General features: G+C 38.1%; 2 protein-coding genes across 2 annotated transcripts; both read right to left on the bottom strand.

Annotated features, from left to right (window-relative positions):
- Positions 1–269: 269 nt before the first annotated feature.
- On the bottom strand, positions 270–8,050 carry LOC148087541 (solute carrier family 75 member 1-like). The gene is made up of 13 exons (XM_087794699.1): positions 7,925–8,050; positions 6,518–6,687; positions 5,511–5,607; positions 4,501–4,604; positions 4,276–4,434; positions 2,432–2,620; positions 2,253–2,355; positions 2,072–2,183; positions 1,900–2,008; positions 1,700–1,790; positions 1,568–1,615; positions 804–893; positions 270–726 (listed from the first exon to the last, which is right to left on the bottom strand). Exons 2-13 carry the CDS (start codon positions 6,677–6,679, stop codon positions 623–625), a joined length of 1,368 nt encoding a protein of 455 aa, XP_087650825.1. The 5' UTR covers positions 6,680–6,687; positions 7,925–8,050; the 3' UTR covers positions 270–622.
- A 742-nt stretch (positions 8,051–8,792) lies between these two features.
- On the bottom strand, positions 8,793–27,779 carry LOC148087540 (zinc finger protein 462-like). Its single transcript, XM_087789161.1, has 13 exons — positions 27,690–27,779; positions 25,666–25,704; positions 20,042–25,579; positions 19,462–19,703; positions 19,251–19,369; positions 18,469–18,787; positions 15,334–15,452; positions 14,346–14,468; positions 14,033–14,273; positions 13,145–13,287; positions 11,761–11,981; positions 10,480–11,047; positions 8,793–9,497 (listed from the first exon to the last, which is right to left on the bottom strand). Exons 3-13 carry the CDS (start codon positions 25,574–25,576, stop codon positions 9,370–9,372), a joined length of 7,758 nt encoding a protein of 2,585 aa, XP_087645287.1. The 5' UTR covers positions 25,577–25,579; positions 25,666–25,704; positions 27,690–27,779; the 3' UTR covers positions 8,793–9,369.
- Positions 27,780–27,988: the final 209 nt, after the last annotated feature.

Raw genomic sequence — 27,988 nt, 5'->3', positions numbered from 1 at the left:
CGTTGGAAATAATATTTAGATAAAAATGTATTTTGTAATGAAGCCATCATTCCTGGGTTTAACACTAACATGCAGTTATTTATAACCTAGGTTGTCTAAAAAAAATACAACAAAATATATATTATCCAATTTTATTCAGTTTTGCTTAAATTTCATAAATTCCCAAATGTTTATTATTAAAAGCTTGTGTTTGTAAAAATCTGAGGTTCAATAACAACACCATATCTGAGGTTCAATAACAACACCCACAACAAATGTTTTATATTTTTTATTTGATATAAAAGACAATAAATTGGATAAACAATTACCCAAAGGAGATCTCCTGAGGGATCAACAAAGTTCTATCTATCTATAAAATATAACAATTTCTGAAAAGTGGCTCAATAAAATGACACATTTTATTATAAAAAAGAAAATCCAAATACATAACGTTATAAAGTGTTGTCTTACAGTTAAATAAAACCCAACATATGCAATAATCATGCATCGTAGCTGCAACAGTTTTGCTTGTTCTTTTCCGTGGATTTCTTTTCCGACACATGTAAACATTTAGGCAATACAAAAATACAATCGTATTTTCTATTAAAGTTTTTGAAAATATTTCAAGTTTTTTTGTCCCATGTTAATCATTCTTTGCTCGTCGGGCACTGTTAAGTAAAATCAGAGGAACGATGAAAGATGCAGATGTCAGCAGAAAACAGGTTTGTGCTCCTGCAATCCAGTAAACTGAGGAAAACACAAAAAATCATTTTTAATAGACGAGTCTGCAGTCGATCACCATGACACCACATTCAAACACCTACCAGAGGAGGAAACAATTGGCCCCATCGCTCGCGCAAGAGCCCCCAAACTGCGCAAGATCCCCATCACGGTTCCCTTTTGGTTCGCTGAACCTGTCGAATGGATCATAATACACTTTAAAAAACTTTCACATGTTATATCATTGCCTTTAGAATATTGAATCAACATTTAAAATGTTTTTTTACTGGATTTTTTTAAGCATTCGATTCTATTTTTGAATAATTCATTTATATATATATATATATATATATATATATATATATATTGTACAGTGACATTAATTTTAATTACATTTAATTTATTTTTATATTAGTTAAAGCTGAAAGTTTAATCTATTAGCCTGGTACTCTTTTGGTATTATTGGTAGTATTGTCTAATGACACTATTATTCTATATACTGTACACTATAACAGTTTTATGTTGAATGTAAAGAGCTAAAAATAATAATAATAATAAAAATAATAATTGAAAGGGCTACAAATGAAAAAAATATAAAATAATTTTGAATTCTTGGAAAATATTATATCAAAATATTAGTTTTTTAATCATTCATTTAGAAAATATTGTAATGATTGAATTGAAATATCCAATACAAACCAAGTCTACCCTGATATATACAATTTATTTAAATTTATTTATTCAAAAAAATGCTTAAAAAACATTATTAAAAGTTAATTAAAATTAAAAGTATTTAAACTGTTAATTTCAACCCTTCAATAATCTAGTGGCACTGATCTACTTCCATACATTCCATTGCTTTTCTCACCGTGATCAGCGACTAGTGTGGACAGACATGGAACAACAACTGCAGCCGCTGTGACAAAATGACAAACGCAAACAAAGTCAACACCGAAAATCCAAGCCAAAAAATTGAAGAATCATTATATGAGAGAGTCACCGAAAGAATAAAGAGCCAGTCCAGCGTAGAGCATTGTTAGATTCCACGCGAGTCCGATGAGAATAAAGGCTGGAATCAACGTTGCCATCGCCTGAAAATCAAATTAGAAAAAAAGGTTAATTATCCTGAAACATAAAACGGTGTCAATAATAAATGGAGGAGGATCTGCGCCTCACTGACATGAGGTAATTTTCTCCTACCATACTGACGGCTCTGATGTGCTGCCCCGGCTTGATTCTGCGGGCGTATCCTCCCTGGATCGATGCCATGATGATCCCGATGAAGAAGAACATCTTCCCCTGCTGCATGCTGTCAAAACGCCTCTCATTATTAACCCTTAAGACTCTGGAGAAGCTTGAGGTTGGACCTCACCTCGTGAAGCGGAACCGCTGGTGAGTGAGAAAACTCAGCGTGAACTCCAGACCGGAGAACAGGAAGAGGTAGCAGAAGTAAACCAGACCCAGCACCTGGAGCTTCCTCATTCCTGAACACACAGATGTCAAGTGTTTGCCTGGTTCTTGTTCACCGAGGACGTCCGAAGGAATGTACTCACGCTCTTTAGAGGGCGGCTCGGTCGTCCTGGTGACGGCTGAGAAATTGAACAAAGATAACGGATTCAGGAGGTCCCGGACATCCCCGAACCCTGACGTCCTGGTCTAGAATTTAAAAAAAAGGGATTTACAAATAACAGTAAGATGACAATGAATCCACCTTCTTGGGTGTTTGAACAACCTTGTCTTTCGTCAGCGTCTCGGGCAGCACGAGCCAGATGAAGAGCAGATCTGCAGAACAGAAGACGAGAGCCAGTAGAGCCGGGGTTTGGTAGAAGACACCTCCCGAAGTCCCGGAGCGGAGAGCGAAGTAGGCCCCCATCAGAGGTCCGACTGTGAAGCCCAGAGAGAACGCCACGCCGATCATGGCCTGGTGAACAGAGAGAAGAGCTTTAGCCGGAAACATATTTTCATCTCTAAGATAAACCTTTATTCATCCATCAGTTGAGGACATTTAAACAGTGTCAGCAGCACATACCACACAAATATTCACACAGTACAACTAAAAAAGAGCATGCATTGCAATAAGTTGCATATGAAAAAATATATTTAAAAAAATCGGACTAAAAAGCAATAAACCCCCCCCCCCCCCCAAAAAAAAAAAAAAACACTATAACAGGGGCCCCCAGACCTTTTTTGTACCACGGACCGGTTAAGATTCTATTCCCGGACTGACGCTAAGATAGAAAAAAGTAAAAATACAGTAGTATTAACTGCAAAAAAGTGCATGAAAAAAAGATCTCACCATAATGCTGTATCAGCAAGAGTTCTGAACAACATCATTTGTGTATTTGCATCTACGTATGTTTGATTGTATGCCGATGATAGTGTTCTGTATGTGTGTGTCTCCCCTGGCTTTTAAAGACTTTGTACCAAGGTTTGAGTTTGTGTTTTAGTATTATTTATATGGAATGAGGCTCTGAAACAGATGTTAGTTTCTAGAGTTTGTGTTCAACTTAGTTTCACTAGTTAAGAGTCACACGCTCATTTTATTACAGAGAAAATCGATGTTGTTTTTCTAAACAAAACACCCTTTAGGCAGTTATAATAAATATAACTTTTATTATACCAGTCCCTCGACCGGGGGATTCGGAGCCATTGCCCAATAACAATATATGAAAAAAGGAAATTGTTATAGAAAACATGTGCTTAGAAAAGAGGGATGAAGTAACAAATCCTTCATTGACACAAGTTTCGGTTTCATGTGTTTTTTAGATGCAGTTCGCATCTGTATTATAGGATCATAAACAATGCTTGTCACGTGGTCCATTGAAAACAGAATAAAATGATTTATTATAAAACTTGTCGAGGGACTTTAATTTAAATTATAGTAAATATTTGTCTTTGGAAACAGCATTATGTTTCTACAGTTAGCATGACTGATAGCATTGTGTCGCACCATTATGAATAACGCTTGGATTCTTAAATTATTTAAAAATGAGAAGTAGAAAACCAAACGCAAATATATATATTTTTTGTTATGTTGCCTCAATTGAAAATAGTATAGCTTAATTTAAGCTAGCTAGTTAGCCACAACCATATCTTAGCATTGCTGTAGCTAGCTGACACTAGCTAGCCACATTTTTAAAAGTTGCCAGAATATTATGATGTAGTTTTAACTTATGTCAGGATATAATGGTTTAAACACATTTTTACTTTGATTTTTCACCTTACTGTTTCATCTAAAGGTGTGCTTTAAGTTTTGTCTTGAAGCTAAATAATAGTTTGATAACTAGTTGAGCAAGATTCTTGCCTTGTTTAATATGTGAATGTGTACATGTTGTGTTGCTCTGTGTGTAGTTGTGCGCAGTGTGTCGTCTGTTTATAAAAGTCCTGTTGAGTAGGTGTGCGACACACACACACACACACACACACACACACACACACACACACACACACACACACACACACACACACACACACATGAAGGTTCACTCTGACCCGGTCGAGTAAACATCACTCTGTACTGCAGATTTTGTGACGGTCTCTGCTAAACATTGAGGTCCATTTTTCCAACAATCTCACCATTCCTCTGTTGCGTGCCTTCGGGCAAGGCAGGTCGGCCACGATGGCGGTGCAGAGGCTGACGTTGCTTTTGGAAACGCCTCCGATGATCCGGAACACCAGGAACATGCTGAAGCTTCTGGAAACGGCCCAGACGGCGTAGGAGGTCATCAGGCCCAACTACGAGACAAACAAACTGTTGCCGTCACCGTCGCTCAACGGCTGATCCGCAGAGAAGGAACTGACCGTGGTCAGGATGAGAAGAGGTCTCCTGCCGTGGTGGTCCGACAGAGTCCCGATGAGAGGCGACGACAGAAACTGCAGCAGAGAGAAGAGCGACCCGATCAGACCTGAAATCACATCAAACATTGAACTGCAGTAGTAGTATTTTTACTAGTATCAGAAGCAGTAACAGCAGGAGACCTAGTAGATATATACGTGATAGACAAATTGTAGTTGTTGTTGTAATAGTATCGGTCTTAGTAGTATTAATAATAGTAATAGTAGTAGTGCTAGTAATGGAAATAGTATTAATAGCAGCAGAGGTAGTAATAATAGTAGACGTTAAAGTTATAGTAGTGAAGGTATTGATATCAGTTATAGTAGTGGTAATACAGTACTAATAATAGCTATAGTTGCAGTACTAGTAGTAATAATCGTAGAAATAATAATACTGGTAGTAATAGTAAAGTACCAATAGCAATATTAGTAGTGGTAGTAATGGTAATTTAATTAAATTGAGTAGCAGTTATAGTAGAAGTATAATTAATAGAAGTAGTAGCGATCGAATAAATAGTACTAGTAGTAGTGGTAGTAATAGAAGTAATATAAATAGTTATAATAGTTGTAGTAATTGAGGTAGTGGTATTAATAGTAGTAGTGGTATTAATAGTATTAGTGGTAATAATAGTAGCAGTAGTACTAATAGTAGTAATATTAATAGAAGTAGTCGTTAAAGTAAAAAGTTTTAGTAATAGTACTAGTAGTAATAGTAATAGTACAAGTAGTAGTGCTAGTATTATTACTGGTAGTTTCAGTAATAGTAATAGCAGTAATAGTAGTAGTGATTGTAGTGGTAGTAAAAGAGGTAGTGGTAGCAATAGTAGTAGTGTTATAATAATAATAATAGTAGTAGTAGTAGTATAATAGTAATAGCAGCAGAAAAATAGTAATAGTAGTGGTGTGTTGATGTGGATGTAACAATACTAGAACACAGTGTAGTAGCTGTGATTCTGTATTTCAGAACTCCTGCGTACCTCCAAACAAAACACTGTTATACTTCTTCTCCGCCGGTATTCCCACTGCTTCCCTGAACAAATCCACCATGTTCTGCATGGAACGATACATGCCGTCCTGTAACGAAAGAGTACGTTAAATACTTTTAAAACTGCGAGAGCTGCTGCCTCAGCATGAGTCTCACTCAGTCATGGTGCTCAGATGACTGACTCACAGAGGAGTCTTTGTTCAGACTGAGTGATCCCTGAAAATGTCATTATTACAATCACAAAAATCATTGTTTCGACGACTGCTTCTCGAGTCTCACGTCAATATTCCCTTTTATTGTCTCTAGTAATTCATCGTAAATGTCACTATGTTATCGTAAATCTCAATGAGCGCCGAATATTTATCATGTTACGAAACAGTACAAGTCAAGTTTTAAAAGTGTTTAAATTAAATTACAGGAAACATTTTCTTGTGAATCTTTTCAGCACATTAGAATTAGAAGAATGGTATTTTTTTCCCCTGTTTTTCTCAAGTATCTATTTATCTTAACTCATATCAAACGTTTTTTTTTCAAATAAAGGTTTAGAAAATGAATAAAGGAATAAATGCGATGTCAAATTAAATTACTTTAAGCTGCAAAAAAGATTTATAATAGATATATAATGTTCATTAATAATCTATACTATTATTATTTTACTATTATTTAAGGAAACACAAATAATAATTCAGATAAAAAACATGTATTATTGGAAGATAATGTTATATTATATTGTGTAACTAATGGGTATCTCAAGGATATTCAGCCAAATATATACTGTATATATATATATATATATGTATATACATAGTACAGTTTAATAATAATTGATGAATTTCCAGTTGCTTAAACTCTATATGAAATCAAATAGGCAGGGGCCCAACCCAGCTACTCAGGGAAGGAGGCAGGGGACAACACAGGAATATTTAATAAATCAATATTTCTAAAAGATTTATTACAAATATACATATTTTTGGTTTAATTAATAACAAACGATCTGACCTCGTTCTGTGCGTAATGGTCGAGGATCGACGGCAGCAGCGGCAGAATGAGAGTGAAGCCCAGCAGGTCCAGCAACAGAGTAACAAACACCACGTTGATGATCTTCGACGAGTACGACGAGCTCTCCGATTGGTCGGAAGTCGACATTTTCTCGTCCGTCATGATGATTTCTGAAAGACAGATAAACATTTGTGGTTCAGGTAGTCAATTGTATATGTTAAAGAATACACAAGCAGTTTTTTTCTGTAAATTATTGGAACTAAATTAACTTTTAAATCCAATATTCTTTCTAATAAATTCAATAAAATAACCAGGAAATGTTCAGAGAAAACTCATATATTGGCAGGAATCAACCAAAAAAAATGTAGATCTTTTCCTTTTGGCTCAGCTCTTTCTTCATCATGATTAAAGATACTGAACCAACCCATCCGTCCATCTTCACCCCAAAACATGTATTATTAAAACACATTCAAATGTGGATACAAATACAGAAAACACCAACAAATAAACAACATATGCAAACCAATCGTGACCCGCCTGTGATTCTACGAATGTGGGTCAAATTTGAACTAAATCAGGAGCCAAATGGAAACAAGGAAGTAAACGCAGAAATTCCAGGAGCAGAAGGAAAAACCAGGAAACAGTAAATATACCAAGATTATGCTCAAGTGGTCGTTAAAATTCTTCCGATAAATGAACAGGTTTTTTCTGCAGCAGGAAACAAGGAAGTCACTCTCCCATGACAATCATTTATTTATGCCTCATTCTTTAATCAGGTCGGGAGCTGATCCCAGCTACACAGGGGTTAGAGGCAGGAGAAACATTCATATTCAACAAATAGACAATTCTTAAAAAAAAAAAAAAAGGCATGTAAAATATAATTAAGAAAACAAAAAAGTAAATTACTTTATCTATGAAAAAAAACAGATTAACTGAGAAAAAAAAGTTTATTATCTAAACATGTGATATAACACACAGTTATGAGAGACAAGACTTATAAAACTGCATAAATTATGGATTATGGTAAATGTAAAAATGAAAACATATAAACAAAATAAACACATAAAAAATAATTCATACATTTTTCATCATAACAACTGTGTCTGAGATTTGTTTGTGTCTCTGTGTGTTTTTTTGTGTTGGTGTGAGAAATCTGTGCGTTCAAATGTGAGTAAAAGTAATAACCAGTGAGACCAGAGACAACATTAACTTTTAGCTCAAGTTAGAATCGTAACGAATGTATTTCTGAGTTAAATAATAATGAAAAGTGATCGTTCAGAGATTTGTTAGAGAAGTTTCATTGCGAGAGAAAGAGAGAGAAAGAAAGAGAGAAAGAGGGAGATGTTTCGATAAAGATGTATCGAGACAGTGACACCGAGAAAAACACTGCTTAGAACTTCATCTTACCTTATTCTTGCAGATCTCTGGACTTCAGTGGATTCTCTGGACTGAAGTTGTGATTTTCTTTCATCGAGTCCTTGTTTTCACTGTGTTTCTACTGTGATTCCACTGCTCCTCACACCAGGAAGAAGCTTCTGACTGGAGATGACAACACCGTGTTGCGTTCAAGTGCTGCTCGGAAACTTCCGGGTTCCAGTAAATGAAGTAACGCAACCGCAGCTACACGACTTTTTTTTGAGTTTTTAAAATGATTCAAGAAAATTGAATGAAATAGTAAACCAGGACATGACAGATCCCTTGAAAGATGAAGTAAATCCTGGAGGAAATTAACGCAATTTTATAGTTAAAAATGCGGCTACTCGATGCACTTTAAGTAGACAAACCATTACAACATCGACTCAAACTTTAATTTTCTTGCACTTCACTATTGATATTAAGTGAAATAAAAACCCCTTTTACTCTTCGATTATATTAAACTATTTTAAACTCCAAAATATGTTCTTTAATATATGGAAAACCGTATTGACCAAGGAAAGGTTAATTGAAGTAAAGAAGGGTAGAAGTTTTTCATTACCAGTTAAAAAGTTTTAGTTGATAAATGCCAAAATATAATTAAACTAATGACTTTCTTTTACTTGACATTAATTGGCTTTTATAATATAATCAGCAAATTTATTAAAAAAAAAAAGTCCTAGTTCTCAAAATTCCAAAGTGAAAACGTATGCAAAATCAATAATTCAATGTAAAGATTTAAGGATAAAATCCAATTTTATATTCGGCAAATCAAAGAACTAAAGAATACAATATTTGAAAAAGTAAATTAACTAAAAGTTTAATGTTGCACATTTAAAAACTAGAAATTCAGTTAGTTTTTACTTTGAATTAACCTCAAAATGCATCCACAAAAAAAAGAAAAACATTTTTTTTAAATAATGCCAATTTAATTGTTGTAAAAAAAAGTAGACATGGACAATTAGAAACACAAAAAAAACAACAAACAAAACAAAACTATGGTGTTAATATAAAAGCAGCTCATTTATTACATCTGTTAATCGGTATGAAAAAAGATTTGTATAAAAGCACCCAAACATTCTAGTGTAACAGTTTACTATTCTGGAAACATTTGAAAGTAACATTCATAATTAAATAAGACATCAAAAGCACTGTAGTGATATAAAATACATTTTCTTAGTTGCGTTAACACTACGGAATAAAACAGTTGTTTCAGTCTAAAGGTAAAATAAAGTGTAAAATATATGCAGACGTAACTTCCTTAGAAATTAAGCTCACATTGTTGTTTTTTTGTCGTTTTTTTTTAATCTGACACTAAACTTTTATTAAGAAAGTCAACAAAGACACAATAACTGCTAATAGGATAATAAAAAAAAAAAAGATGCATGGAAAACATGAGGGTGACAGTACTGAGACGGTAAACAATAGTGCATTAACAGCTACAATCGGTGTCGTTTAGTGTGAGATTCCAGATCGGAGACGCTGGAGAGGTTCCTCCCGCAGAGGTCGCAGCGGAAGCTCATCTTTTCCAAACACAGGGAGGGATCATCTCCTCCGGAGACGGAAGCTGGAGAAGCACAGAGTTAGATTCCAATGACAAATGTTCATAAAGTACTGGATAATCATACAAATGTTTTTTGGGGGCTGCTCAGAAGTTTGGATGATTATTGGCAAGAATCTGGCGATTTGATAACTATCAAGATACAACTATGCGATATATAGTGATACTGTAGTAACAAGTATATATTTGTTAGTATTGTTGAGTACTTGACTCTGGTGTTGCAGAATATACAGACCACATGACTCTTGACGAGGTTGTACATTTTGTTTTGAAACCAAAATATGTCCAAACATCAGCTCTAAAAGCTGCTGGAGTCGACTGTATCCTCTTGTCCTCAGTGAATCTGGAGAGAGTTTATTATTCCTTTAACTGCCTGGACGTAATGACTGCTGCCATTTAGCCACCGTAAGTTTAAATGCATGTTAACTGAATTTTATTGTATTTACTTTATGGAAAAATGAACATTGAAGAACTATGATGAAAATTAAATATAATTTGAAAACGAAAACAAATTGAAAAACATTGTCGAATAAAGATACAATATCCTGAAAAAGGACATCCATATTTTGAATGACAGTAACTTACCGATTGTTTATATGTTCTAGAAAACTAAAATAAAAGATAAATAAAAGCAGAGAAACATGGCTTTGCACTTATAAAGCTTTAGTGTTCCTGCAGTAGGACCACAGATATGTAGAGAAGCTTCACATGGACCCACAGAGAGAATTATGTACATTAAACATCTGGAGGATTTGACCATTTAACACCTACACTAGCAGCAGCAATGAGTTCACTGAGAGGGAGTGAGACACAAAAGTGTTGAAGCAAACGTGTCCGATAAGTTACAGTTTCATTTATTTTTAATTGAATCTGTTGTTAAGGAGTTAAAACTTACGATAAATAACTGTCACATGTTGGAAAAATAATGAATCCCTCATCATTCCAAAGCTGCGAAACTAAAACAAGTAGCCTTGAATTAGAAGCTTACCTATGAGCAGACTAGTGTCCGTCTGGATGATGTCTCCTGCTTGCTCTTGTGTCTCGTTTCCTCCCTCAGCGTCAGGATCTTCCTTCAGATGCTTCAGCACCTCCTTCTGCAAACATTCATCATCGAGACGTTCTTCACGACGGTCCGTCCCCTTGAACGCTTGTTCTTCTTTGAGCTGCGTCACGGAGCCGCTGAATTCTGGAAAAGTGTTTGTGACTTCCTGTTTCACTTTCTCCAGACAGCTCTCCTGGAGGCCCGTGTTCTCGCGCTTGAGCAGCTCCTCCTCCATGGACCTCCTGTGCTTCCAGACGCTCTCCTGGTCCAGCTGAAGGATGTTCCTCAAAATATCATTCTCCACCACTTCTTGCGTTTTCCTCTCAAGAATCTTCCTCTTCTCGAGTCTCTTGATTTGCTCCAATCCTTTGTCTTCTTGGTCACTATCATCCATCTCCACTTCTTCTGGGCTGTGGTCCTCTTTCACGGTCCTGCTGCTGCAGAGACCAGAGTCCGGTCTTCCTACAGGCGGAGGTGACTTCAGCTGAGCCACCAGGTCATGATTCCTCAGAACCTTACAATGTACACACAAAAAAAAAGTTTAATAAGAGTAAAGAAATGTGTACATTTAAAGAAGTATATCAGTGACATGGTTGAATTAAAAGGATGATTTGTTAAGCATTGAATGATTCTTTAATATAATTTAATTCTTTATATTAAAATAATAATAATTAAAATATATTAAAAGTTTTTTTTAATATGCATGGCCTTGACATTACAATAATAATAATAATAATAATATATTTTATATATACTAATTCCTTGTTTATACTCTTAAATATACTATAATACTCTTGTAAATACTTAGTCTTTTGGAATTGAGGACAATTATACCAAGTTTGTATACTGTATTTAAAATGCCAGCACTTAAAAAAATATTTAATTGAGAAAAAAATAAATGATTCTTTGAAACAATACCAAACTCCCTGTTTAGAAAAAGGCAATAATTAAAAAACCCAACTTGAATTAAATTATTAAAAAAACCTTTTAATATAAAAATATTTTTAATAAAAAAAAACCAATTCAAACTTTCAATATATAAATGACTGAATTTAATAATTAAAACAATAATGAAATGCTTGGTAAAATATCAACATTAGAGACGTTAAATGTCAACAAGTCAGTATTCTGACACTGATATGCCTCCATAGAATTTGTTTTGTTTCCACATTCCCGAGCCCAAATTCCAAAGTGGATTAGACATTCCATTGAGTGCGGGACGCTCACCTGATGCTTGTCACACAGGTGCTTCTGCAGCTCGCCGGGCTGGGAGCAGTCGAAGTAGCAGAGCGCGCACTTGTAGAGCTGGAGGACGTGCTTGCTCATGTGGGCGTCCAGGTTCTCCGAGCTGCCGGTGGTGTAGGTGCACTTGTGGCAGCGGAAGACCAGACCCTGGAGGTATCGAGACAGCTTGGGTCGCGTGACTTCGATGGGGATGCTTCGCTTCTCTGGGGACAGAAGATGGGCTCAGATGAAGGTTTTGATCAACATGTAATGAAGTACAAAACTTATTCATGACAGAGACACAACACAGAGAGAGTTGATGAATTACTTCAATTAGAAACATTTAAAAGGTGGTCAAAGACCTCTTTTTTTATTGTTTTCCACTATAAATGCCATTTACAATATACTGTACGCTGGTCCCTTTCCGTGGTCTCAAGGATTCTTTTTTGTCTTCCACACAGTACTGCATATTTAAACACAGTGTATCAAGTTGCAGTCAGGAATGAGGGAACTCCTTGTCTTTGTTCTCTCAGTTAGAAACAAACCTTAAGAGAACCAGAGAACTCAATGGAATGAACTCATTAGGTAGAACTTTATTATTGATCCCTCAGGAGGTCTCCTTCGGGAAATTGTTTACTCCATAACCTCACTTATGGTGCAAACAGTGAACTCCCATGATGCCATTTTACACTATACTTTAGGGAAGGCTAATTGATCGCTAAAATATGGTATTTACAACAAACATCAAAAGTGATCGAGAGCTGTAATTGATTGGCTGGGCGGCAAAGCATCATAGGAGCTTCTCAGGTCAAAAATACTGAGAGGGTTTTTTGGAGGGATGGTACCTGATGGTTGGAAGCTCACATACATGTTATTAAATAAGTATTGTTTATAAAAACAACAGTCACTACGTAGTGGATTTTGTTTAAGGTTAGGGGGCTTTTCAGAACACAACCCCTGCATAAACATGGGACCACTGTTGGTACACTATTTTACTAACTTATACATTTATTATTCAGTTTTCCCACAGTTAAGAAGTCAAGATGTACTGAGCTGGTGTCGTAAGACCTACTTTAAAATGAGTTTCTGAACTGAAAAAAACACCTGCAAACTTGTTTATCAACACATATCTCCTGATCTCACTCCCTCACAGCGAACTCATTTCGGTAGCTATGCAAGCTTAGCACACGCCATCCATCATAGAAAAGCTTGTCTTTCGCTTTAGAAACAATCTTAATCACATTGATAGTTCAGGAGTTACTGCACTGAGAAGCCTGTGGAACTCTCGCCTTGTGTTTGGGAAGATGCTCCAAAAAGGAAAACGCTGCGAGAAGTTACCGCACTTTGAAATTCTCACGTGAAGTCGGCGTCAAAAGGGTTAACTTACCGCGATGCAGGACGATGTGGTCGATCATGTTGTTCTTGTCGGTGCACTGGTAGAGGCAGAAGGGGCAGCGATGGATCCTTGAGGCTGCGGTTTCTAAACCGTCCTCGGAATGATTCACCTTCGCATGCATCTCCATGGTTTCCCTGATGAGATCAGAAGGTTAGTCACATCAGGTGCACCTTCTAAATCCTCCCTGATCACCAAATCTAATTTGGTTGGTAGTCGGAGGGAAATCCATTTCAATTGGGGATTGACAAACAATGTAAAATCCACATCACATTCAGCCTAGTTGCTCAATTTTTTTTTTAAAGTTTTAGATGTGTATGGACATATTAGATGTTTAAATTTAAAGTAATTTAAAAAAAGTAATTCAAAGTTAAGGATGACTTAGTATTGAATAATTTAATCTAATCATTTGTTTATCAAAACGGTCACACTTTCTCGAATTCATAGCTTTTTTAATTAAATATAGAAACGCTGGTATAATACTGCAACCAGTCAATATCAAACGAGTACCGAGCTACTTCATCAAACGCTCAGCCAATCATGCGACACACAGAGGTCACATGACGACGTACAAGTCTGTTAACTCACACAAATTCAACCTTTCGATATAGAAATTATTTCAATTAAATAAGTTAAAAAAATAATTCAATGCTTTAACAAACAAACAGTTACTAAACAAAATATTCAGTTTTCAATTCAACCCTTTAATATTGTTATTCACTTCCATAGTATTTTACAAAAAAAATGAAGTAAAATACTATAACACTCGTTGTTGTGCGTGTTACTGTTCCTTTAAGACTGAGGTGAGCGAGGAGTCAGAGTTCTGATGATCGTGAAAAACAAATGTTGATGAATAAATCCTGGTTCTAAAGAGTAAATCACCTCGATGCGGAGAAGAACTCGCAGTCTTTGCACTTCTGCAGCTTCTTGGCGTGCCGGTTGTTGTAATGGCGTCTGATGCTCGCCAAGTGGGCCGAATTGAAGTCGCAGTACTCGCAGTGCAGGAGAGCCCCTTGTGCCATCACTCCCTCCACGTTCACCTTCACGGCGTTCTTGGTCTGGGCGATCAGTCTCAGGTGGTTCAGCTGCCTCTGCACGTCCGGATGCTCCTTGTAAGAAACGGCTGCACACAGTGAAGCGTAGCATGAGCACCACCTTTGATAAGCAGATTTGACATGTTTGTGTGAAGACTTGCCGGCGGTTCTGGGTTCGCCCTCCGGTTCTGAGAGGCTGTTGTGTTCTTCTGAAGACTCCAAAGGCTCCTGCTCTTTTGAGGGGATGTCCGTGTCGTCCTGCTTTATACCATCTCCACGACGAGCTGGAGACAGATAACAGTGCATTGTTTTGTCTTAAACTGAATACTTTTTAAAGAAACACAATGTCATATTCCTCTAAGACATAAAGAAAATCATTGTCTGTCGGTTAGCAAGCTAACTGTGGATAATGTGGCAAGAATCAGCTGATTATAATAATGGATGATTAGAAGATGAATCACTCTCAGCGGTGCATCAATCACTGATACTTCAGAAGCTAAAAGGTCATCAAAACAATGTAGATAAAACAAATGTTGACCAATAATATCAGCTAAATGAGTCTTTGCTCTTTGTGTACATTTCTAATGTAATGTTTTACCAGTATTTCTCCATGATATATCTTCAGCAATTATGTATCATACCAGATATAGAAGCAGATTATATTCAGGGAAATCAATGTATTGTTCCCGTCCTGGACACATATGTACTTCAACAGTTTTCTCAAGTACAAAAGTCTCTAACTTACTCTGGGGGTTACGTTCTGTATTGAAGAAACTATGCCAAGTAGCAACTATTCATTTGTTCACTCGTTTAATTCAACAACATTTACTTGAACTTGCAAGCTCAACATTGCATACAACTTCTATACTGCTCTGCCGCCCAGCCAACCAATCACAGCTCTCGATCACTTTTGATATAGCAACATAGATGTAAAATAATAACAGGGTATTGAAGGGACCAATCATCAATTAATGGAGCAGTGTGAAGAGAGGCATTATGGGAGTTCACTCATTTGTTGGCACTCCCACTGATACAGTACGATGTGCAATAGAAATTAAATCTGTAAAACAGCGAGACTTCGCAGGTTGAACGAGGTACTTGGATTTAAAGCCGATTAAAGACACACATTAAACAGTTCTCCCGCCTCACCTTGATGCTTCTTCAAGAAGTGACATCTCACCAGACTCAGGACTGACGTGCGATACGGACAGAGGCGGCAGTGGTAAGGCTTCGCCCTCCCTTCTTTGATGCTGAAGTGCTGCTCGAAGCTGTCGAGACACGAAGTGGAGGAAGTGAGTAGTTCTTCAAATAATTACAAATGTGCAAGAGAGCCACTGAACACAACATTGTTTGGAGTTGATGGTGAGTGGTTGAAGGCAAGTGAAGTGAAGCGAGTGAATTGTCTCTTAGCTCAAGTGGATTAATAATATGATATGGTATGATTATATCGCTATTATTCCCACATTTAAATTTGGGATTTTTTTTCCAAAGCCTTTCCAAGAGTAGAATGACAGACATAGACAATTAAATAATATATAGGTGAAAAATACAACTAGAGAATTGTCAATGTGTTTCACTACTGCCAACGTCGGCATTTATAGTTGAAAACACAAGATGACTTCCGAGTAAATCTAGAGAACAACGGTCGCTTGTAACTGAATCAAAAATAAAAATAAGTAAAATTGTATTTATACCATTGAAAATGGTGCCGTTGCCTAAAGAATGTTTCTATACCGTTTGCAAATTGATGGCAACAGTACAATTTGACATAGTAGAATAATTACCTTGTGTTACATTCTTTCAGTATTCTTTTGTGGGGGTGAACCACATGTACCATTCAAAGAGCCATTTGGACCGGTTTCCTACAGTAAAGAATAACCTGGGAGCCACAAAACCCTTTTGACTTTAAAAAATAAATATAATTCCATAAAATGCTACAATATGCTATAGATAAATAAACTATAGATAAAACTTTAGTTAGTGATAGTTCACTCAAAATTCAAACGTCACTCATTTTCGACTCACCCTCATGTCGACTAAGGATTATTTTCAGGGTAATCTGTTCTTTTTAGAGTTATAGACCAAAATGTTTGTTCATTTTAATGTAGCGACTGGAGCTAAGTTGTCTTCATCTTAAAAACATCCAGATACCCCCATACTGCTCGTCTGCAACATCCCTCTTGAATTGAAGCCTCAAAAAGAAAATAATTGATCAGAAAAATACTTAAACCAAGTCCATATTCTTGGCTTGTTTTCAGTAGAAGATACCAGGCCGTCAGCCTAAATCTCTAATGTCGAGGCTTCAAGATGAAGACGAAGACAACTGAGCTCCAGTTGCTACATTAAAATGAACATACGTCTAAAATTGTAAAAAGGAACAGATTTTAAACTTTAAACTTTTTTTACTTTAAAAAAAATCCCAACCTTTAGATGACATGAGGGTGAGTAGAAAACGTGTTTTTCTCAGTATTATCTCGACCTTTAAAGTATATATTTTATTGAGTATTGTTTTGATTGTTTAACCGTTTGTGACCCTGGTCTGGAAAAGCGCTATAAAATACAAATTACTTACTTACTTAAAGCATTGACAATTTTTTGTACTGTATATTTACTGCACTTGTTTAACTGAGTAATGGTCATCATAAGCATTAATATATTATTCATATTAAATAATACATTATATTAATACATATATTATTTAAAAGAGCCTTTCAAGAGACTCAAGGTCGAATAATACAATAGAATCACATAAAATAATAAAATCACACAATACAATAAAAACCAGGAGGTGGAGGATAAAAAACATTATAAATTGAGGTGGTAGCAGCGGGTGAGAGGTCATGAGGGGAATGCGGTGCGGAACAGGTGAGTTTTGAGTTGAGATTTGAAGAGGAGGAGAAAGTCACAGTTGCGGAGGTCGGGTGGGAGCTAGTTCCAAAGTTCGGGAGCAGAGCGACTGAAGGCTCTGCTCCCCACGGGGCTGAGGGGGGCAGAGGGCACCGAGAGGTGGATGGAGGAGGAGGAACAGAGGGAGCGAGTCGGGGTGTTGATAGTAAGGAGGTCAGAAAGGTAGGGAGGGGTGAGGTTGTGCATGGACTTGAAGGTGTGCAGGTAGAGTTTGTAGATGATTTGTTGGTGGATGGGGAGCCAGTGAAGCTGCTGGAAGATGGGGGGTGATGTGGAGGGATGTGGGGGTTTTAGTGATGATGCGAGCGGCAGAGTTTTGAACGAGTTGGAGTTTGTGGAGGGACTTTTGAGGGAGGCTGAAGAGGAGGGAGCTGCAGTAATCTAGGCGGGAGGTGAAGGGAATGTGGACAAGGATGGCGGCGGTGTCTGGGGTGAGGGAGGGGCAGAGTCTGTTGATATTGCAGAGGTGAAAATATGCAGACCAGGTTAATGTGGGATAGAAATGAAAGTGTACTGTCGAGGATGACAGCCACATTCATGATCTGAGGGGAGGGGGAATTATTATAATATTATTATAACTCTGATATAATTTAAACGGAGCAGAATACAAAATAAAAGGAAATTAAAAAACTTAATTTAATTTACAATAATCTACACGTTTGTAACCGACTGACCTCCTGAAAATTATTTAATATTTTCTATGAAGGATGAAAAAAATTATAGTTCACCAGGTCTTGATTTATTTTAGGTCTGCACAAATTTGAAATTACATTTTTGAAAAAACTGAAGTAAAATACTATGACACTCGTTGTTGTGCGTGTTACTGTTCCTTTGAAACTGAGACAGGTGAGGGAGGGAGCGAGGAGTCAGAGTTCAGATGATTGTGAAGAACTGATGTTGTTCTTATATCAGCGACGTTACATCTTACAGTGACAGTTTTTGTCAAATCAAAGGTAAACTGAAGGAGAGTGCAGCTTGCTTGGAAATAGGCTATGAAACATTTAAATTAAATACCCACATTTATACAAATACTTATACTTATTTGCTCTAAAAGTAATGATCATGGGCTTTGTCAGGCGAGTGCCGAGATTCACTGACTCAAGATATTAGTTGAATGTCTGTAATTGAGATTATGTTGGGGTTTTTTTGTTGAGAAAATTTAAATCAAACTTAAACGAGTGCTGAACTATTGTTTTTTTGCACTCGGTTACTATGGTGTATGTCCTAAATACAACTCCAAGTATGTATGATGCACAAGTGTAAATCAATTGACTTTTAAAAAGTGAGCCTGCAAGGAATAAATGAAAGGATCAAAATTAAGTAGGTAACAACAACCAGGAAAAAGTTAAAATTTTCAACTGGTTATAATCAACTCACATGTCCTTCTGACGAGAAGATGTCAGGTTGTCTTGTCCCTTAAAAGCTTTGAAGGCCTTGTGGCTGCTTTCATGGGTAAGCATGCCTTTCCTTGACATGAAGGTCCGAGAACAAAACCTGCACGAGTATTTGCTGTTCTCTGGCTCGTTGTGGTCCTTTTCTTCAACAGTGTTTCTGGGGGAAGATGATCGCGGTGTCGCTGCTTCACTGGCTGCTTCTTGGTCTTCTTTGTCAGGCTCAGCTACGTCCGCAGGTGACAAACTTTGTGGCATCTGCCCATCGTGAGGTTGATCTTCGTGCCGAGATTGTTTAATCATGTCTGGAAACGAAAGGCATAAAGAAAACCTTGGTCCAAATCTTTTACAAGTTGCTCTCTCGAGAAGCTTCTTTAAAAATAATAATAATAATAATAACTATGCATAAATTATATTTCTTTAAAAACATTATAGTATTTGGGAGACCAGAAAGTTGCTCTTCGGACTGTCTGAAAGGAATGTCACGGTATGTAACACTACTAGAAGAGTGGGGGGAAAAAAGGACCATCGGTTTTGATGATGACCAGGTCCTCCAAGTTTGACAAAATGGTTCTCAAGCAATATGTTGGTTAAAATAAGTACTTGAATAGTTTGAATAGTCCAAGCAACTGAAATGTTTCCCTATATGAAACACCTTCCTAGTAGGCCCCAGACCTGGGCCTGGACATATTCGAGAAGATCGTGTCAAACACATGTAAAAACACATGATCTCCTTGGTGGAGGTAAAAATTTGACTTTTTTACTCACCCGAGTGCGTTTTAAGGACGTGGATCTGTAAGTGATAGGTATTCGTTGACCGATAGGCGCACAGCAGACAAACATGTGGCTTTGTCGATTCCTTTTTGAAACCGACAAATTTCTCAAAACTGTCGAGACAAAACATGAGTTAATGGGTTATTTGTTACTGGTCCTGGTCAAAATCGAATACATAGCCATTAGAAGTCAAAAGACTCCTTACTTTAGCCTCCATCGTGACTTGCGAATTTTCTTCGATTTGTGACTGAGCCCGTGGTTGCGAAGGCCCAACAGTGAGGAGAACTTCCGAGGACACTGTGGGCAAAGGAACTTTTTAATCCCAAGATTACTGTTGTTCTCCACTTGAGCGACAGGCGTGGATGAGGAAGGCGGACTGGTGGCAGGATGGATCTCGGCTTCTTTCTTTGGACTGAGTTGCGAAGAAGATGACTCATCTCTGCAGAGCTGAAGAAGAAGCATGGAAGTGGTTTAGTAAAAGGAAAATAGTGAAGACATCTTCCCATCAGACATTGTCACGGCTTGTTAGTGTCCCTTATCTTTCCTGCCTTGTTCATAATTTTTAATGACAACCATTGGCTTCATGTTTACTATCTCCTTCTATCTGGTACCTCGATATCTAACCACCTTGATAGTAATAAAACCTTAAAAGTTAAATAATCAATGAAAACAAATGATAACGAAATGCACTTATTTTAACTAAAATAAATCTACGATATTCAAGAAAGAGAGAAAATGAACTGATCAGAGACTTCTTTACTACGAGTTATACATTAAGTACTTACTTCAGATCTGGCCTCTTCTGTGATCGCTTGTCCACTCTGATGGGTCTCTCTGTGTTCCTCCAGGTGTTCGAAGAGCTTGTCCAAGCCAATTATACTTTTCCGACAGTGCAGGCATTTGAACATCCACGTGTTTTTTTGGAGAATGTGACTGATATACATCACACTAAAGTCCTTCTTTCCTTGCAAGCTGTGGAAGCTGTTATAGTGAGAGATGAGTGACTCCGCCGACTCAAAGTGCATATTTGGGCATTTTATACATTTAAATGGTGCTTTTTCCGATAACTGAGCCAGAAATTGTTTGTCTGGTTTACGTTTATTGTACTGCTGCAACAACCTGCGTGTGTTGAACGAGTCCAACTTGTGTGTTTTCTTGTAGTGGAATAAGAGGTTTTGTCGAAAATGTGCTGCATATGAACAGATGTTGCACTGGTAGGGACGTGGCTTGTCCTCGGATTGGGGGTTCACAGGCTGAGGGGTATAATGGGAGGCCAGATTCGAATCACTTCCAGGATCTGAAGGCTGATGGGACATTTGGGAGGCTTGGATCTCTGAGGTAGGTTTTAACAAGGATTCATCCTCCTTTTTCAGTTGATGAGTGTCCTTGTGTCGCCTTAACTTTTTCATGGATATGTGAATTTGCGGGCACATGCTACACTGATATCCTTTGGCTTTGGAATACTTTCCACTTGCAGAAGATGCAAAGTCAGAAATGAGCACCTCGATAACCTCCAGTCGATCCGAGCTGACGGTCAAACTGGGATGTATCATCTGGCAGTGAGTTAGAGTTCCATGAGGGCGAACATGCAGGTACGGGCAACAAGGACATTTGTAGACCGACCTTTTGCTTTGGTCTTCTTCGGTGTCATTGTGGGCGTCAACGTTGGAGGGTAAAGGCTGCTTCATGACTTCTGAGAAATACTTTAAAAAAGCCTCTTTTCCATGTTGAGTATTGTAATGAAAAGCCATACGCATCTTCATCATAGTGGAGTAGGTGCAAAGAGCACACCTGTATCCAAAATCAGGTTGAAGCTCCACTTCCATTCCTATACTCTTGTTTTCCAAACCCTCATCATTTTTGGAGTCTTGACATTGGTGGGTCTCATTGTGCAGTTTCAACTTCCTGAACGAGACATGAATCAATGAACAAACCGTGCACATGTATCCTTTCTCTTTTGCCGATTTCACAAAGTTGCTTTCAGACACTTTCTGTGTGTTAAGTTTTCTTATGGTAACCGTCAGGTCTGGATGAACCATCTGACAGTGGGTAAGCATTCCGTGGGGTCTGGAATTCACATAAGGGCAGTGTGGACATTTGTAGACGAACTTATCGTCTTCATTCGGTTCTGCAGATTGCATCTGGGAATGCCTGGGCTGTGGTTGAGAACCGCCTGGAGACAGTTGGATTTCGTTGTCCAGAAGAGGCGACTGCAGAGACTCAATGTTCTCAGAGGACAGTGGGTCATCTTGACCCACTTCATGTCGGTGCTTCAAAGTGTGACTGTTCAACGCTTTCATAGAACTGTGAATCTGCAAACACTTCTTGCAGATGTATCCTTTTTTGCAGTTTCCATTTTCATAGTTCACAAAGTTGGACTCTAGAACCTCATAGGTTGTAAGGTTATCCGCTTTGGGCTGCACGCCTTTATGGATTTTCACACAGTGAACAAGAGTTCCGCAGTAGCTCACATGCACGTACGGACATCTGAGACACTTGTAAACAGTCTTTTTTGTTACAGCCGTGCACTCTGCCAACTTATCGGAGGAGTTATTTTGAACATCTCCTTTGTCCGAGGGATTGTATTCCAGGATGCCCTCGGTTTCATGCACGACCCTGCAATGGTTCAAAAGATATTTTTTACTCGTGTAGATCTTTGGACACATCTCACATTTGAAGATCCGATCGTGAACATTTGAGACGGGCCCGTTTTTGTGAACAATGCGCATATGTCGGTCCAGACCAACTTTTGTGGAAGCTCTGTGATCGCATTGGTGGCACCTGAGGCTTTTTCCGAAGACATTAGAAAAGGCTTTCTGAAAGAAGCGACTCTTTACAGCGGGTTTTTTAACAACCGGTGATACTTTAGTAGACTCGGCTTCTGCCGTCTTGCTGTGTTTGCTCTTATTGTGTTTGTTCAGCCAGTCTTGAGATAAATGAATCTGAGAGCAAATGTCACAGATAAAACCCTTAATCTTTGATATTTTAAAGCCTTCTTTGCTTTTTAAAAGCTTGTCCAGATGTGATTCATTGATAAGTAGACGTGTTGTGATTGACTGGAGATCGTTGTGTTTCATTTGGCAGTGCATGGCTATAAGGTGAAAATTGCCATTTACGTAGGGGCAGTGTTGACACTTAAAAACATGCATCTGCCTTTTGACTTTTTCCTCTTTTTCAAGGTCCCCGTGTTCCAGTTCACAGTGGGCCTTGAAGTCACGGAAAACATGAAATCTGGTGGCACAGTACGGGCATTGGACGAACACCTGGGACAGCACTGCCTCGCCTGAATCGACCGACTCCACAGGTTGACTTGGAGCTGCTGAGGTTTCCACCGGTTCGATTTTCTTCTTGTCGCTTTTTGGCACAGCTAACTTTTTCCTGTTTGTGATGCTCGGAACCGAGCCGTCCTCTTTCACAGACCAGGGATGTACGCTACGGTAGTGATCTGTAACTTCCTCAACAGTGCTGGCCTTGAATGAACACGCTCTACACGGATAGCTTAAGGGCTCATCAGTGCTGCCAAGTACATTTTGGGAAGTTTCTGTGCTTTTCCTTTTAGGACTATTTTCAGAGTCGACAAATAAGTTTCTCTCCATGAAGCGAACGGACGGTATGCTCTTGACGTGAGTGTGTTGCGTCCGGTAGTGGTCATGGAGCGCTGTTGCGTTTTCATGACGGGAAACACAAAAATTACAGTAATAGCCCGCTTGTATTTTTCCCTTTTTGAAATGTGTGCGAAGAATCGATTGAAAAGACAATTGTTCGTTGTGGCATTTGAGTGCGTGTTTCCTAAGGTTATAAAGACTTTGAGAGCCGAAACTGCATTGATCGCAGCTGAACGACAGATCTACGGACACCTTTGGTTGCGCTGCGTGTTGGAGAACATGAGCTGTATATAATGAGATCAGCTTTTCGTCAACCGAAATATCATAGTGATTCCTCTTGAAGTGTTGCGTCACTCGGTCAATCGAAGGGCCTCGGAAGTTGCAAATGTAGCAGAAAAACATTTTTTCCTCGCCCTCCATCAGAATAGGGAGCGGTAGATCGAAGTTCAGGGAAGAATCTTTCCTTTCGGGCTTTGATGTCCGTAACTGACTTCGTATCGACGCCGAATGATCCAAGACATCTTTCATGTCGTACTGGTTATCATGGTAGCGGGCTTGATGAATCCTCACCCCTCTGACCGACTGGTTCCCATAGTTGCAAATATGACAATAATACAAATCCGTAGCACAAAGTTTGTTTCCTTGCTGACATAATCTCTCCTCCTCAGGTTCTGCGAGGTTGTCTAGATGGTCGGAGACGTCGCACTTGGAGGACCCGGCTTCGCTTTCATCAATCTGGTTCTCCAAATCACATTTGTACTTCATAATGTCAAAAATTCCTGCAGGATATGGGTCACGTTTTTGATGCAAACCTGAGACGGAAGACGAAGATACATTTTCCAACTTTTCAGATTCTTCTTTCTCCGACACAATTAAACGTGGTCTGCCATTACCACCTTTACTTTCCATTTCCACGGGAGAATCTGCATCTTTTTCTTGAGACTTGTCCTCATTCGGTTTTGTACTTCCACCTTTGCTTCCCATTTGAATTTGAGAATCATTTTTCTTTTGAGACTTGTCTACTAACTTTGTGTAGGTTGGTAATATTCTGCTCGAAGCTGGACAAAAGGATTTCTTGATTTTGTCAATTGAAATATTGACAGTTGGGTGAGTTTTCCTGTAGTGGACATGGATAACTACAGCCGACCGGTGTTTGAATGAACAGTGGCTGCAACGATAAAAGAACTCCTTCTCATTCTCACCCTCGTCACATCTGGTCTCTAGGAATGGATTATACAGCAACATATTATCCACTTTTAACGTTGGATGCTGCTCCTTATGGTGCCTTTTTAAATCCTCCACTGCTGTGCTGGTGAATGTACATTCAAAACATTTGAACCATAGATTAAGTTTGTGTGTCTGCAGCTTTAGAAAATCTGGAGACTCGGTGTGATTTACTGCTCGGTGTTTCTGAAGGGCCGCAACACTTGAGAACTCCACAGGGCACTGCAGGCATCTGAAAGAGGCACCGTCGTCACCTGGATCTTGGATGTATTGGGTTGTGAAGCGAATATACGGATGGCAGTCTCTGTAGTGGTCAAAAACTCTTTGGATGTCCACGTTATTGAAGTTGCAATGCTTGCAAGTGTGCAACGGCTTTTTTTCTTTGTCTTCGATCACTCCATACCCTCCATCTTTAGGAACACCATCTTGGCCAATGTTCAGCTGGGCTTTACTATCTACAATGTTTGATCGCATGCTGGAGTTTATCGTCTTTTTTCCTTCGTTTTGGTCCTCCTTCAACTGTTTTAGACTTGGATGTATTGGAGTTTCATTGGCGTTGCTGCTTGCTGCCTTTTCTTCATTAATAATGCCCGAAAAATGAGGCAAATTGTTTGTTAAATTGCAACAGACTGGTTTGTTAACGGAAATGTCGATCTTACAAGACTCTTTCAGGACTCCACTTCTGTTTGGGCCTAATTCTTTTTCACACTTATTTGCATCAGAATTTGGCTGTTTAACAATAACTGTAACAATCTTCTCATTCAATGCAGCAAGTATTTGCTTCTTAGCCGATTTCAATTCTCTTATTTTTGATGTTTCTTCAGTCAAAGTCGTTTTTCTACTTTCTTCGCACTTATGTTGAGAAAGAGTTAACCTTTTAGTCCGAGTATCACTGTGGCAGCCTCCTTCCTTGCACAGGTCTTCATCTTCATCCTCACTTGACTCCAAAGGAATCTCCTCGCTGCAGGACTTCACAGCACGGTCCTGGTCTTCCTTTAAGCCTTTTGGATCTGGATGTGATGAGGATCCAAAGGCCCTTTTTTTGGCTGGTGGTTCTTGATTATTAGCATTGGTACATAACAAATTGTTTCCCGATAAATGCCCTGAATGGTTAACGGCAGCATCGATCTTTGACTTGAAGAATTCCTTCAGTCCTCCGCCGCTGTTTGAACACAACGGTGACTCTTGCAAGAGTTTTTCAGGCTCACTTTCATCAGGTTGGGGTTCTTTAACAGGTGAGACGGTTTCGTTCAATGCATTAAGTTGCTTGTTGGTGCCATGCAATTTCTTATTGTCCGTTTTGAATCCGCTTGTCGTTATTGTTCCTTCATCTTTCTGTGTAGTTTCGTCACAAAGTGTTGACCCGTGACCTTGTTCTGCAGTGTTCCGTTTGTTTCCTGTGGAATTCATACCACTCGATATCACTCCTACTCCTGGGCGAAGCGAAGGTTTAGGGGGAGGTTCTTGAGCAGCATCTTCACTGTGCATCATAACCTAGAGACCAAACAATACAGAAGGCAGAGATTCGTTACAGCCCAGGGCCTAGAAATAAGAATGTATTGAACAGACATGGCAATTACCTTGGCGCTTACTTTTGAACATTCCCGACAGTGAAACTCCTAGAAAGAAAATACAAGTGTCAAAATTGTGCTCCAATTATAAATCAAACTCCTAAATAGAGGCATATTTCATTTAAAGGTAGCTAGTAAGTAGCAAGTGTTTTTTAAGTAGTCCTCCAAAGATTTTGCATAACAATGCAAGATCTTGAGAAAGCCTTACAAATAGGTTTTATGAGGCGTTCACAGGCCCTGAAAATCCGTTTTTTGCCTATTGCCCAGTCAGCTAATAAGGCACTCTTCTATTTTACCATGTAAAATACTCATCAACAAAGTCCGATCATGAATTAATTTGATCCATTATAAATACTTAATTGAATGCAGATACAAATGCAGATGGACCGTGACAACAATAATAAAAATAAACGATAGAAGGCATCACACAGTGTCGGTGGACTGCTGCAAGCAACCCAATCATCGACAAGTTAAGACACCCAGAAACATTCTCTGCCAAAAGATAAGATTACTTAAAACTGTGAGGGTCCTAGACGATCAAAATAGTGAGACTTGCAAAAATTTCGATAATATAATTCTTAACTACTTTCCTCGGATTCTACACAAATTTCCTTAATAATAGAAGTACTTTTTAAATATGCCCCACAAGACTACCAACTTCATTGAGAAACCTTTAACCTCCATGTAACAAGGTGTAGGTTTAAAAAAAGAAAATAGAAAGAGGTGTTAAATATCCAATAAATTGTTCTTTGAGCAATCTCTTATTGAGTAGGCCTATTGACATATGCAACTTCAATTTGACAAAGAGAAGTAAAATGGCTAAGATTATAAATAATAACAGCTTAAGTGTGGTATTACAACAAGTAAGTAAGTAATAGTTATTTATAAAAATCTTTCTAGACCAGGGTCACAAAGCGCTTTAACAACCAAAATCGATACACAGTTAAAATATATATACTTTAAAAGGCCAAGATCGTAAGACAAACACAGGAGTCCCAGAAAATCAGGGAAAAGCCTGCACAAATAAAAAGGTCTTAAGATATTTCTTGAAGGAGTCAGTAGATCATCAAACACAGAGGAAGATCGTTCCAAAGCTTAGGAGCAACAGCCTGGAAGGATTTCTCTCCTCTGGTCCTGAACCGTGTGCGTGGAACCATCAGTAGATTCTGATCCACAGACCTCAGAGCCAGAGCTGGGGTGTAAGGCTGGATCAGATCACTGGTACACAAACGCATGGATTACAAGATCCAGATCGTGTTGTTACATCAGGACAACACATTGAAATAAAAACACAGTATCACAGGTTTAAGGAATTCATTTAGAGCAGATTATTTGGCAACTGTTTTGTAGAAATTAACCACAGACAATAAAAAAAAAACGATCTGATTCAAGCAACAATCAAAGGATTTCAAATGCTACAAAACGGAAAACATTCTTATGGTGTTAAGATTTCGATTGTTGACCATATACACCAGATAAACTCTTACTTCCACTTTTAAATCTGCAGAGGAAATGACCCCCAAACAGGAAACCAAATGGCTAAATCCAAGAATACATTTAGGATTTCGCTGTTTTCAGGAGGTTTTTACAGACATCAATGTAGTCATTCATGAAAACAATCCATCAGGGATCTCTTCATTGAAAACGTTCCTTCAAACGACTTGTCATGATGCAGAAGTTTTTTTAAAAAAAGTGCTTTATGATCTTATCCTAAGCATGTGCAGAATTTGCACATTAATGTAACAGATAGATAATGATAAAAATAAATAAAAATATACCATTGAGTTTGCATTTAGCCATAGAATCACTGCTCAACTAACTCGACTCATACGAAAAGATGTTCTGGATTGAAAACATCGACTCATAGGGATGTCAAGTCCTGGACTGACATAAACAGACACGAGATGAAACAAACATTGCAAAAATAACTCAACGTTAACATGTTTTACGCATAATAAAGAGTCAACTATTGCAGGCGAACTTAAACGACGTGGAGGCTTCAGAAAAACAAAGGACGTTGTTTTTGTACTAACCTTGATGGATGTTTGGAATTAAAAGTTGCAGGATGCAATTCTGAAGGGATTTTAAACGGCAGAGGCCACACACTTACATTTCCACCATTTCTCCCGCGAACACAACACTTTTACGTTCTTTCCGCCCGTGCGGATAGTTGGATAATCTATTTTCCGGTATATATTTTCAAAATAAGAATATTAAAGATGCATTTTGATTTAAATATATATTAATTTAAAATAAGAAATAATGTTATACTATGATTATATGACAAATATACAATCGAATATATGTGGCTGTGTTACATGTTCATGGGAGA

The sequence above is a fragment of the Callionymus lyra genome, chromosome 1, assembly GCF_982586985.1.
Source record: "Callionymus lyra chromosome 1, fCalLyr1.hap1.1, whole genome shotgun sequence".
Taxonomy (NCBI): Eukaryota; Metazoa; Chordata; class Actinopteri; order Syngnathiformes; family Callionymidae; genus Callionymus; species Callionymus lyra.
Note: the sequence above shows the minus strand (reverse complement) of the source record. Positions and strands in the feature narration are given on the sequence as shown.

Coding starts and splice junctions, on each gene's coding strand:
- LOC148087540 (XM_087789161.1), bottom strand. CDS start 25,576: ATGATGCACAGTGAAGATGCTGCTCAAGAACCTCCCCCTAAACCTTCG. Junction 14,274..14,345: donor GGGCGAACCCAGAACCGCCG/GCAAGTCTTCAC, acceptor CACTGTGTGCAG/CCGTTTCTTACAAGGAGCAT. Junction 9,498..10,479: donor GGACACTAGTCTGCTCATAG/GTAAGCTTCTAA, acceptor GTGCTTCTCCAG/CTTCCGTCTCCGGAGGAGAT.
- LOC148087541 (XM_087794699.1), bottom strand. CDS start 6,679: ATGACGGACGAGAAAATGTCGACTTCCGACCAATCGGAGAGCTCGTCG. Junction 2,356..2,431: donor AGACGCTGACGAAAGACAAG/GTTGTTCAAACA, acceptor TTTAAATTCTAG/ACCAGGACGTCAGGGTTCGG. Junction 894..1,567: donor CACACTAGTCGCTGATCACG/GTGAGAAAAGCA, acceptor TCCATTCGACAG/GTTCAGCGAACCAAAAGGGA.